The 14146-nt window shown below is 38.9% G+C and overlaps 1 protein-coding gene across 1 annotated transcript in view; it reads right to left on the bottom strand.

Moving 5' to 3' along the window:
* The window catches only part of PTPRR (protein tyrosine phosphatase receptor type R), a 145814-nt gene that overhangs the window by 5108 nt on the left and 126560 nt on the right, over positions 1–14146 (bottom strand). The window contains exons 9-12 of the mRNA XM_013947012.2: positions 12206–12343; positions 5187–5297; positions 3883–4040; positions 3355–3468 (exon numbers count right to left, since the gene is read on the bottom strand). Of these exons, the coding sequence (XP_013802466.2) occupies positions 3355–3468; positions 3883–4040; positions 5187–5297; positions 12206–12343 (521 nt within the window). The remainder of the gene's footprint in view (positions 1–3354; positions 3469–3882; positions 4041–5186; positions 5298–12205; positions 12344–14146) is intronic.

The raw sequence follows: 14146 nt of genomic DNA, 5'->3' as shown, positions 1-14146 counted from the left end.
GCAGGGAACCAAGTGTAGACAAAGTATCAGAGAAAAAATGATTTGGTGCATGTCTTGGGCAAGCTTCTGGCTTCCAGGTAGTCATATAAAACCAGCCTTTTCTGCTGAATTCTCTCCTGTTCTGTTTTGTGAGGGCAATCTGAGGTACAAAGGACAAATTGTAGCTCCGTTGTTGACCAGTATTATGAGAAAGAAGTCTTTGTCTCTGTTCCTGCTCTGCTCCTGGTTGTACCAACACAACTATGGCCAGAGCCAGCTCTTGTGGTCAAGTCTAGAGGGATATACGGTTCATTTTGCCAGCTTCATGCCACCTGCCAATACTCTGATGTCAGGACTCGGTCATCAGGCAAAGCTGGCCTCATGGAGCTTTGTGCCTCTTATAGTGATGCCTGGCCACTGTATGAACCCGAGATCTGTCTGGACTGGCAGTGGCTGGACTGTAGTCTTAGGGACTGCTAAGCTCTGCCTTAGCAACCTTTGCTATAAACTAGATGCCAGGTGAGGTAGGCCAGTTCTAGAATATAGAAAGAAAAAGTGTCTGGTTACTAAGTTTTTCCTAGAAAAATGTCTTTAAAATTTTAAAAATGTATTTTTTATCTCAGGTAATTCCTGAGAAAATAAAGAGCTGAGAAGCCTGCAGCAAGATCTGTGGAATCTATCTATACAGTCTGAAGCTAGAAAAAATACAGAAATGTACAAATCACAAGACTTTACAATTTTTTAAAACAAGCTTTGTGTCATTGAGATTACTGTGTTGAATGTTTGTATTTGGATCAGACTTCCATTCTCTTTCCAAGTTTATTTGGGATACTAATACATATATAAAAGTTCATTAGTCAAATACACTAGACCAAATTCTGTTGTCAGTTATATTGCTGCAAATTTGGGATCTTTTTTCTATGCCTGAAATAATGACATGAACATTGATGTAGCTGAGAGCAGAGTTTGCTTCCACTTCTCTACACAGAGTGTAAGAGCAAGAAGAAAAAGGTTATTTTATAACAGAAACACTAAGATGAGGAAGAACACTACACACCTTTTTAAATAAGATGAATAGATAATCAGAATGGAGAGCTGGAAATTTGGAGTAGATAATTTAAAGCAGAGGAAGCATTTTTCCCTCAGCTTTTCCATCTTTTTTGTTGCTGAGATCTTAGGTCAGGAACTCTCCTTGGAGAATTTTACACTCCAGGCTGCTCATGTTGCCCTAAAAGGCTCGTACTACAATCTCCAGTATGATGAAGGGATGTGGCTGGGGAAGGATAGAGGAGGTGATGCATAAACAGGGTCAACCACAGAGATTCCGCAGTTCTTGGTTCCAGTAGATATATGAGAGAGCGCATGAAAGTCCTATATTGCCCATTTGGCCTGAGCTCCTTTTTCATCATTTGCACCCTGCCTACTGGTTGTTTCCATTTAAAGAAGAAATGTATGTCAGAAACAGTTGATATACTTGAAAGGAGATTATATGACCTCGTGCCTACAGCAGGAGAGGAGCAAGGGTTCTCTATTCTTGGTGCAACCCTGTTTATTCATACAAAATCCTGTCTCCCTGAGCAGAGAAAGAAAGAAAAGCATAACCAAATCAGCAGCTTCCATTGCGCACAATACTCACATCCCCCTTTCCAACACAAATCTCTCTTCGGCCCTGGTTTCACAAAACAAAGCACTCTGCAACAATGCTGGCTTACAGTGTTCCTGCTCCCAAGCTGTGAATTCAATCAGGGAATTGATCTGATTTAAGAAGAATTTGCAAAAAAATGCCTTGCTATTTTCTTAAGCTGGATAAGTTTGCCCACCCAGTTCAAAAGGAGCCCCAGCACAACTGAGGGAGTAGCAATAGCGCTAGATTTGGCTCTCTGTTGTGTGAAGAAACTATACACTGAGCAAGTCTTAATGTTCCTATTGATCCAGGCTTAAAGACAATCCCTTGTCTCTGGGTTGCCCTGTGTTGCTGTGTCCTAGTGGGATGTCAGAGACAGCAGAAAGCTCCAGGAAGGGATGAGGGGAGCGCCAAATGCCTAGCAACTGTAGGGCTGCCATCTCAGGAGAATTTCATTCAGGGAAGTCTCATCCAGTTTCACCCAGAAAACTATATTCCTTACTCGGAATCTAAATACAAATGCTACTTTGAATATTCAGCTAATGCTTTCATACCAGTCAGCAAAAGTGATGGCAGTCACTTCATGTAAAGCAACACTCAAACTTCTCTGAAATGGCTTTCAAAGTCACTATTGAAAAGGAAGCCAGCCTCAGTCTGTCAGGTTTGGACAAGGAGTGTGCAGGGCACATCATGACCTCTGCACGTTCTCCCCCAGCTGTACACTCTTTCCGTACCAACTGCCACTCATCCAAAATGACATGTCAGCAACCTAACAGCAGAAACTTCAAAGCCTGAGAGTAACTGTGGTTATGTTTCCTTCCCCCATTCTCTGATATCTGGATGACATAAGTACCCTTCAATAAGTTCTTCGTCCTTCAAAGAATGCCCCATACTGATGTAATCTACTGTCAAATGTTAGATCAGCTAGAGACTCACTTTGAATCACCAACTGCAAAGTAAGATAGTCAATTCACATGGGAAACTGGTAACAGCACACTTATTTCAGCTCTGAAACTACTATTGAAACACATGTATCATCATAAAGTATAAACAAAGACATATCTTTAAACAAAAATTGCTGGAAAAAATATTCCCCTTTCTACTTTTCTGCCAGGATATGAACGAAGGATGCTGTGTTTCTTTGGAAAGGGATGATTAGAGCTCCCACACTAGCCGTGCTCCTTATCATGAGCCACCTAACAGAAGACGGGTCCTTGCTCTGGGTGTTAGTGATATAATCTCTTTGTATAAGAGAAACTCAACAGCTGGAATTCAGGTCCTGAAAGAGCCCGAGTATAAAAGGAAAGAACCCTTTGAGTATGCTTAAAAAAAGAAGAGCAGACTTTACAAAAGCTTTCTGTGCTGGACTAGTTTAGCCGCTGATGATATACAGAGGAAAACTTCCTTTGGAATTAGCAGAACAAGTAGCTCTGCTTGGAATCCACAGGAAAATCTGACACATAGCTATCTGCAATTATTAAGTCTTCCTGTGTGTTAAGACATTTAGCAACTTGACTATTTAATTTTGATGACTATCAGATTTTTCTAAAGATCTTGACTCCTGCATATTTCTTATCCTTTTGTAACATGTTTTACATACTGTGTCAGCTGCAAGGCACTTTCCAGAAAGGTGTGGAAGACTTCCGTTATTTGAGGCTAACATGTACAAATATGTGAGACCTAAATTCATCCAGTGTCATTTTAAAGAAACTCATGTTACTTGACTGATTTATGGTTCTTCTGGAACTCACCTATCCACTCGTAGCTGGCAGACAATGCTCAATGCATCTACAACTCCCTCTTCCTTCAACTGATGACAACCAATGGCCGTGGCAATAAAACATCCAGTTCTTCCTATGCCAGCACTGAAAAGAAGGCAAAATTTAACAGGTAAATGGAGCTCACAGACCAAAGAGTTCAGTGGAAGACACTAAATACAAGTCTGAGCGAATGATGGGGATATATGCTGAGCTGGTGGAAAAGCCTACTTGTGAAAAAGAAACAGAGCGAAATCATTTTTCCAACTAGTCTTTCAAACACTTAGACAGCACATTAGCAGACACCAAGACTGGTTCAGAAACAATTTGGTAGCAACAAGGGAATTCCCTCCAAAACTCAAATCCTTGAATATAAACTGAAAAAGTCAACTATCATTAAGGGGATCTTTCTATGGGGAACTTTCCTCTTCCCAAAATACATTCTTTGGTTAGGAGAAGGACTGTTTGATGTGATTTTCTGTGGCCTTCAGGTAGCCATTCAAGAAAATGGTTGCAAATTACCTGCAGTGCACAATTACAGGCCCTCTGCCAGGTGCTTCCATCCTGTCCTCTTCTACGTCCAGCATGAGCTGCAAAAGAGGCTGAGCACTGTCCGGGGTTTTGTGGTCCGGCCAGGATGTGTACCAATAGTGTTTCACACTCTGGGACTGACTCCCTTGCTGAAAATAATATTAAGATTTTATATGCACACTTGTGGTGAACAAGTCTTTTTATTTCTCTCAATGTCATGGTAGAAATCCAGTAAAAATGTTCAGAGATTTAATAATTCTTTTTTTTTTATTAGACTGACTGATACAATTGAGGAAAACAGACATGCTTCCAGAGACAGAATTCTAAAAAAAAATTTACCTGTGTTTTCCTACCATATAAGTTCTGTTCTGTCCATCTGACTACTGCCCTTGCTTACTTTGTGGTCAGTTGGAAATTGTCAGAGGCTTCTGTTAGCTCAGCAATGGAATCTAGAGAGATGAGCTTAATTTGGGCCTCTGCTTCTCTCTATATTGTTACATGTTTCTGCTCTTTTTAAAGACATTATCATAAGGGGTCTGATACTAAAATTACAAGAGTATGCAAGGTAAAGGTGCAGAAGAACTGCCCTACTAAATCAGTCTAATATCCCAGTTCCTCCTGTTACTCTCTCCAACAGAGGCTGCTACCACTTACTTCCAAGTCAAGGGGGTAAATGTAGGCTAGAGTAATCTGCACACTTCTAATCCGGACAATGTGGCTTCTACTCACTTCTCACTGCCTGGACTGAAACATCAAACAAATTTTCCCATTTCATTATTTATTGCAATGTTCTGTCATGGATTTTAAGAAATTAAGAATTATGGAGAAACTCACAAAGGAGCATCTGCCTTATTCTGCACAGTTAGTGTTTAGTCAGAACCGTGACTGATATATTCCTTATATTTTGAGCTTTTCAAATGGGCTATGGATGCACTCAACACATGACATAAGCAGCTTATCTTTTTCTGAATTATGCTACATTCACTAGTTCTTTCATTAAACTAAAATCCCTTTACATTGCCTTGGCAATTTTAAAAGGGCCTCAAAGCAAATATAATTTAAAAGGTGAAATTTACACTCTTTTTGAAACCTTTTTTATTGTCAGAGTGATAAAAAGAAGCAAGAGGGTAAGTGTTGCACAGCTTTGGTCTCAATTACACCTTTCAGCCATGAGCTTCATAGCTCAGTTATTCCTCCCGTAAAAATTCATGACCATTTCAAAAAGCATTTGACTTCCTTTAACATTGGAAAATAAAGTATTAGAACAATGCTTCTCAGCAGATACAGGTTGTTACCTTTATTGTAAGCTGGCGGACAGTATAGTTCTCACATTCTTTCACGCTGTTAACAAGGACTTCAATCTTCCCATAGATTCCTCTTTTTTCTGGCCAATAGAGCACACATTTCTGGAAAGCAAACATCAGTATCATCAAGTAACTGGAGTCTGGAGCCATGCCAGTGTCTAATTTTTAACAGAATGTATTTGTCTGAAAAATTCAGATTAATTCAACTGAGGTGTTATTCATGTTAGAAGCTTTCCTGACTGAGGTATTGTAGGCTTCTTAATAAGTGGCTTAGGCCTGATTTTCAGGATCTGAGTATTACATATATGAACCCCTATCACTGAACAGTTTGAATAGGTTGTTTTTGTTTTTAAAAGTTTAATGAAGTTCAGTTGAAAGAACTATTTTACATATCAGAATTCAAGATGGATTTTTCCTAGACCATTTTATAATTCATAGAGGTAAATCCTAAGATTTGTTCAGTTTACCCTTATAGGTTATATAATATATTGGGTATATAATACCTATAAAATATTATATATATAGAGAAAGAGGGTATATATATATACATATATATATAAAATAGGATTTCCTTCTGAGCAAGATATTCAGAATTTGTCCTCTCCTCACCAGACTTTTTATCCTGTTTACTATCATGAGCCCTGATTCAACAAAGCATGTAAGTGTGTCCTGATATCTTATTGAAGTCAATGGGACTTAACATATATGTTAAAGTGTTTTGCAGAATCACAGCCTAAGTTGCCCATTATATTACTTACTGGCAATGAAGGTTAAAAAGATCCACTGCTCTGCTACAGTTACACAAAATCATATAAAGATAGAGAATTCTTAATGAACCAGTAAAGTGTCATATTATTTCAGCAATGTAACTGAAAAGCAGCTACTAAAAAGGAAATGAAAAAATAGTATTTACTAAATGGACCCTTTTTTCTTCCTGCAATACTTTGTTTATATTCAGGTTAACTGCAACTTTATATTAATTTCCATTATAGTATCTCTGTACTCTAACTGAAAGCAAACATCCCTGTTTTACAAATACTTTGCTAAAAACAGATGCTCATTACCTTAATAGAGTAAGGTATGTGAAAGTCAGATTTTCTAAAATAATGCTGGCCCATCTGACTGGTTTTATTCATTAATTTAAAAAAAGAACAACCGAAGAAAATTTTCTTTTTAATGTCTAAGACACAAGTGAAAAATCACTCAGAAAGCAGACAGTTCTACAGTAATAGGAATACTAGAAAGGACTTGTCTGTATTTGCTTAAAAACTCTTGCTGAAGAGGCTGGTATATATTCAGAAAGCAGCTTATATTACACAGCAAAATGAAATGATCACGTTGATTTAACTCATTGCCATAAAACAGTTTCCAGCAAATCCCGCTAAAAATGAGCAAGGAAAAAAAATCAATCATGTTCAAATTAAATGTCACAGTGAAATGCAAGCCTTTACCACCAGGTGTGATCTTTAAGCTGCTACTCTACTTGATAACTCAACAGCTGATTGAACTGAATGCAAACATCTCTGTTGTATAAATACTTTTCTAAAAATAGATGCTCATTACCTTAATAGTGTAAGGTGTGTGAAAGCCACATTTTCTGAAATAATGCTGGCCAACCTGACCGGTTTCGTTCAAATCCTGTCTTTTGGAGAGTTACTCGAACATCTTAAATTTGCTGTCTCCCCGAAGACACCAAGAATGGCAACAAAATACTCGGAAATTTGTATGAAAAAAGTGTTCCCAAGTTCCACAGTCACCCCATGTGACACATATAGCTATTATCATCCGTGAGATCTGCAATTCATGCCCCTCTCTGGGGAGTGTAGTTTTGCCCTGCTAATATGGGAAAAAGAAAAGTCTAAATACACAATTGTACTCTGACAATCAACAATAGCTCAGTCAACCCCTGAGACTTCTTGATAAATGAAAGTATGCTGCACCGACTACAAAGACTTCGGGCAGTCCATAAGAATGTTTTTCTTGACTTTCTCCCAGCGCTGCAATTGGCAACTTGCACTGGGTGGACAATGAAATGGGACTGCTCATTAAAATAGCTTTCAATTAACAGCCCATCTACATTTAGTAAGATACAATGGATTATTTTTAACACAGTCTCCTGTGTTCTTCAGTCTTTCAAGAATTCTGTTTGTTACTGCTTTAAAAAAAGTCTTGAAAATACAGCTGGAATCAGCTGGTTGAGGCACTTCTAAGAAGACAGGTATTTGGGGAAACTAACGCGTTTTTGAAAGTTTGTTATAATAAAGGGATCGAGAAGAAGATGGGAGAGGATAAAGATATCAGACACATAGATAATAATATAGAATCTCCCAGGAACATCGGCAAAAAAGAAGTAAATTACTTCAAGCTATTACTTACATCTAAAAAAAAAATTCCACTAGAATCAGATAAATATTCTTTACACCTGCTCAAAAGCCAAACACAGTGTTTAGGAAAACTAAACTGCTCTCTAGCTTCATGTCTTTAATCAGTAAAGGCTTATTTGCTTTTATATATGTATATGTATATTTGGAAAGGGTGGAACCGACTTGTTTTTGTGATGTTACTGATTCTGTTCCCTGCTCTTCTTTCAGGCCTCTTTTGGTTTCCCATTAAGCGTATTCATCTATTACAGTGCTCTCTAAACAGGTCACATATTTCTGTGAGCTTGACATTGAATGTCCAATCCTTTATGTAGACCGCAAACACGTCAGAGCTATGAGTGTGATTTTTAAAAAGATGCTTAAGATCAAATAAAAAAAACATCACAGCCAACTTCAGGCCAACCAAAAGCCTGGGAAGCTTCTTACTTTGCGTGGAAAAAGTCTCATCTTCCTGCCACCTTTCAGATTCCCCCTCAGGATTCATTTCCATTGGCTAGCTCTCTATTACTGCTCTCAGCTGCTGACTATTTATGATCTGGTCCCTGACCTTTTTTTGGAAAAAAGCATTCCTTGGCCAGAGCAGGAAGTTGATGCAACAAACAATATCTCACATGATCTTTCATGTTTGTCCTTCTCCCTCTGGAAGGCTGCAGCGTTAGGTTGCCCATCCCCTGCGCTGCCTCCTTGCGTGTCCCGCTGCTGCCTGCCAGGTGCCAGCCTGCCCTGATGCCTCCTGAGGTGCTGTGCCAGACTTCCCACGGCGGCTGCCACCTGCAATTTTATCACGGTCAGTCCGTGTTTAGTGGCACAAGTTTTTTTTTAACTCGCCAGAAAGTGCTTCTATTACAGTCTGGTTCCCCCAAACAATTCTGCTGAGTGGAGAAAGGCTTTCTCAGCTCATGGGTTATTTAGCTCTTTTTCGTTCTCTGGCTTTGGACCCTCTGAACCAAATTGGCTCTCCGAGCTGGCTTGGGAAGTGTGTATGTGTGGGGAGGGCGGATGATCAAAGCTAACTGTTTGTCCTTTAACAATTCTCAAATATTTTGCAGTTGCTTTATTTCAGCTTCAGTTCTTTTCCTGCTTATTTTTCCTTACAGCAATGCGAACATATTTATAAATTAAATGTCCCAATAATCAGGCCAACATGCAAAATTAATGAATAATTACAGCAAAGCTTCATTTGCAAAATCCCTTTTTGCTCGTATCCTTATTTGCTGTCACTACTAACTCAAGCATGAGAGGCATACCTTAAAAGGGCTTGCAGGATTTGCCTTCATCTACTAAAATCCTCAAAACTAGGACCAAATCTTCTTAAGTTTTTCCAAAGCCCAAGACAAATCTATGGCACCAATACTTAGTTTAACTAATAAGTAATCTTCAAAGAGGCTTATGTGAATTCTGCAAAAGGTAGGATTTCCAATTTCCAATAGCTACTTTTCTATGCATAGTTAAGAATGCCTACACAACTGGGGAAAAAATGTTGCATGCAAAATGATATGAGCTTCAAATAGTAAGTTAACAAGATTGTGCTAGATAAGTACTTGAAAAACAGGCGTTACATTATCTGAGTTGAATAACACACGTTGTTTAAGGCATCTATCAGAGTACTAGCCCTTTCTTCTTGCATAATGCTGCACTGTAATCTTTATTTATGCATTCAAAAATATGTTTCCTCGTTTATATGTAATGTTGCTAGTTTGTTTTGAAGGCAAACAAAATGCATATTATCCATGGAATACATAGCATAACTATGAAAGACAGCTGATACAACAGAAGCCTATAAACGAGAGTATTCTCATTCCAGATATTTGTTGAATTTCTACTGTCCAGTTGTCTTGGCTAAATGATCTGTTATTAAATTAAGTTTACACATGCCCCATGGATAACGTTTTTCAACATCAGATACTAAAATATTACTGTAGGATTAGAGATGGTAACCTTTGGTGGGTGATTTATCTCATTCTCTTCAAATAGAATGGATGACCCTCTGAAGCTGACTACTGCTCCTCAGTGACTAGAGAGGGTACTTAGATGACTAGGTGAGATGAATTTTCCATCATATTAATCCTAAAATTATAGGCTGGAATTCCAAATTTCAGGCAAAAGTTCCATTGCTTTGCACTCTCCTTACATGAGAATGTGGACAGGTGGATGCTCCAGTCTGTTCAGACATTGAGTAATTTTGAGTACAGGTTTTACAGATTCTGCTTAAAATGCTCACTGAACTGCAGTTCCTTTAGCATTATTCTTGCTTACAAATCAACCTCCATTTGTTTACCAGTCTTCAAAATGAAGAGGAATTCAGAAAGTAGTTTAATACTCCAAATTTTGTCACACAGCTGAAATGAATATTTTGTTCAGCAGTCTACTTTCATATTATATCTTCATTCATTTTACAAAAAAACTTACCACAGCAAGTCCTAACCAAGTTTTTCATCTTATGAAAGGAACTAACTCCACACAAACCTACATTTACCATCATTTCACACAATTCCCATTGTTTTTTCAAATTCATCACATCAGTATATTGAACCAGGATACTAAAGTCACAAATAATTTTACTTATGTTAAAGAAATGAATTTATTGTTAAGATTACTGCTTTTCATGTGTCTCTCATTTGCAAGCTCCCTCACACATTATAGCTCAAATGACTGAGTGATGTTATAACAACTGAGGAATAAACCTAAGAATAACGTATGGTGGTACAAGGGAACATATCTTGGTAAAAGGTGTATGTGGATAGTACACTTTCAAATATGAATGCATTCGTATATGTATATATTGCAAATGCACCTCCCTGAAAATGATGGAAATACTGCAAAGCACAGAGAGGGAAAAAATAGCAAGTGCTATTGTGCTAAATAACATCAGTTCTTCTCTTTTCGATAGGCAACAAATACTTTAATGGGTAAGTTAATATGCTGAGCACAGTCATTAGCTGCTTTCTTTTCAGTAGCAAGTAAAGTTTTGGGAGCAATCAGTTAATGGTGAGAGAATTCCTAAGGTTTCTAGACAGGGCAGGACAGCTTGTGCAAACACAGCCTCTCTATATAGCCTGGGAATTATTTGAGATTCCCCACCCTTTCTATTAGGAGGAAATTACCACTGCCAGTCCACAACAATGCGGATAAACACTAGAGCCCAGGGCCTGCGTAACTCAGGTAAACACAGGGTTTCCTGACATGTTGGAAACCACTGGGCATTTCTTTCAAGTCATTCTTCTTACACAGTGTCAGATGTAAGTGTTTAAACAGTCAGTATTTCCTCAGAGAAATACTTATTCTTTTGGCCAGTTAGGTTGGGTTAAGTTTCCTACTTTTTCAGGAATAAACCTTTAATGTAGGCTTCTGGACGCTTATTTGACTAGAACACAGTTTCAAAATGCCACCTGTTTTGGAAGTATGTCTTAGGATATTTTACAGCACAGAACCTACTTTCTACAAACAGCTTTCTTAAAATTCACTGGATTTTAAAGCTAGTTCATGCTAGAACCCAAAACTCACAGCAGTAAAGAGCCAAGCAGTGGTCAGGTGCAAAAGAAAGGAAGCGTGTATTCACTGAGTCCACAGTTAAACTGAGCAGTGAGTTTGTGCCGTGGGAATGCACTCAGACTCTTGGCCCCTTCATCACTCAGACCAGAAACTTGGCCTGAATATACTCGATTTCTCTTTCCCTACGTGCATCTGAGCGTGAAGGGCAGGGAAGCAAGTGAAGCAGCGGCAGAGTGGGCCTGGAGCCTCCCCGACATGGTGCTGAGACATGGTCGAGGCACCTACCTGGAGCTGGGAAGTGCTACCAAGTCTATCAGTTTAGACACAAGAGACAATTCAAACACCCTTCAGTTTCTCTTTTGCACAGCAGCCCTATAAACCACTTCTGTAATATTCAAACTTCCAAAACAGGGCTTTGTGTTGACCTCTGCACAAGGGAGTCATTTTCACTCTTAATGTCTGACAGTAACAAACATGGATTCTGACACTATCAGGAAAAGCCTGCGAACAACCTACATGGAATATTAAATGAAGCGATTAAAGATGTAGTTGGGAATTCATCCAAAAGTCACAGAATGTATAGTTAGCTGGCCATTATCAATTGAAATTCATTTGTCACATGTACTTGGTATTAAGGTAAAGAGACATATTTCCATTCTGGCTAAGTCTCTCCATGGTGTTGGCATTTGGGAGCACAAGCAATATTTCTGGGTTGTACTCGATCATTTTTAAAAACTAGAATGTATTCAAAAACTGCCATTACGCCAAAGTGCAAACTCTGATCATGTAAGGAAATCTCTGATCATAACATTATCCATTTACAACTCTATTTTTTGCATAATAGAAAGTAACAATTAAGTACAGAGGTGACCAATTGGTAAGTGAGGTGTTTCTTAAAAAAAATGAATCCAATAAGACAAATCTAGAAAATGGAATCCTGTTTTTTTTTCAGCACATCTCTTGTGATCGCTTCACAATCACAACTGTTTTTTTGACTACCTAACATTATTTTTCACAATGCCCATTACCACAGTATTGGAGAGCCAGGTATCTGCCCGCATTCTTCCATATCTACTAAGGTTCTTTCTACCGGTCGCAGCCATTGGAATAATTTCTCAGTGTGGCTAGTTGTCATACCTCATTCTTTTCTTTCAGCTTTGTGATCATGACAATGACAGGGCTGTCTTCTTGCCAAACCATCTGCCAGAAATCATTCACGGTATTAATCATGGGTCCCTGAGTCGCAATGAAAGCCTTCTCTTTACCTCCATATCCCTGGTTGAGAAACAGACACAAAAGCATTTACTTTAAATTCATGTGGTGGACCAGGACTGCAGGTGAACGTTCTAAAAGAGCAGAAGGAAGAATCTGGATCTAACAAAAGTTATTTGAACTGAAAGCAATTACGACTAATAGTAGAGCAGACCAGAAATTTTTCAGTAGAACAGTTTTTCCTCTGGAAGCTACTGATTCAATGGACTGAAATGGTCCAGAGAATATGTCAGTCCCCTTCAAATTTCCCTGCTTCCTTGGCTTCTTCTAGCTTACCCTGTTCCCCAAATTCTTGGGGCTTTGCATCATCCAGTGGCACTCTAATCTGTAATTTACATTGTTGCAGTGTTTACCAGACAGTTTACAGTCATAGACACAAATGAGAGAGAACTATAAAACTGGCTTCTATGAAGATCATGACAGGAAAAGAGATTTAAAAATATGTGAATACTTGTGGAGTCAAAAGCTCTACTCTGCATGTCTGCTAAGGATAAGTATCTTTAATAAGACCTTATACGAGGGAAAACTTATCAATACAGGGTGTCCTGAGACACACAAGTGAGCAGGCAGTCAAAGAAAGGGCAGGTAAACAGTGGGGAAGCAGGAGGGAGGGAAAGACAGGAAGAAATGGGAAAGACAAGAAATTACTCTCTTTTTTTTCAGGTGAAAAGGATATCCTGTGAACTTGTGCAGTGACAGGGTGTCCCACAGTGATGCAGATCAGAAGAGACTGGCAATGTCTGAAAGGAATGAATAGATGGAGAAGAGCTGGAGGTGGAGCGGGAGCCTCTAACCACGGGCCTTCCTTTTGTGTGCTTTCGCCCTGACAACACTTATCCGCACTGTTATCCATTGCATGAAACAACAGGGTAGATCCTCATCTGGTATAAACAGTCCTCATACGACTGAGCAACTTTCCTGAACACACTTTGTCAGACAGCTGTGGCAGGATCCTAGTGAGCTTAATGATATTCCACATGTGGAATTTCATTTCATCACTGCAATGATTTTTTTCTGAGATTGCTGGCAATGCCACCAGTGGCAGCAGGAGGAGAAATCATCATCTCTTGGCTTGTGGAGGGTGGCGTAGGGGGGAGGAACACCTCACAGGCCTCAAAATGTGGTGGCCTGGCTGAGTGAAGGGTTGCACCGTTACTCTTCACAGACAACTGCTCTGCTGATGTCTTTGCAAAACACTGGATGTACAGGATGTAGAGTGAGGCAGGGTAAGGGCTGTGGGGGATGTGTATGTATATATTCAGGTACTGTTGTTTAAATAAGCAGCATTATTGTTGAGCTCAGGAGCCAAATTTCAATTGCACTATTACATTTACTCCAGCTGAGGATCTAGCACATAACTCTAATTAAAACATTAAACTTTGCAGATAGAGGAATACACTCCTAAAACATTCCTAAAGCAGTTTCTTAGTATTGTGTTCAGTATATATTGTGCCACTGAGTGTAACAAGGCTCCATCTGTAGTTATTGAGGATTATTTCGTAGTTAGACACTTAGAAATAGTGCTTTCCAACAGGATTCATGCTGGTAAAGTCTTTGTATCATGTAATCATTTCATATAGGGAGCAAATATGTGAAAGAATTTGTGTGCTGGTGAACATGCATACTTAATACATCTGATTATGCCCCTTTTCACAGACTTGCTATGGTATTTATTTAATTACTTAACTGATGATTTCAGAACTATCAACTGATATAATATGTACTAAAAACCCATCACCACTGGACTTCTTTGGAGATAACATCACCACAGTGAGCAACCATGGAGCTTATATTGCTGTTGACTAA

This window comes from Apteryx mantelli, chromosome 1 (assembly GCF_036417845.1).
Source record: "Apteryx mantelli isolate bAptMan1 chromosome 1, bAptMan1.hap1, whole genome shotgun sequence".
In the NCBI taxonomy this organism is placed as follows: Eukaryota; Metazoa; Chordata; class Aves; order Apterygiformes; family Apterygidae; genus Apteryx; species Apteryx mantelli.
This window is presented reverse-complemented; position numbering and strand designations above follow the sequence as displayed.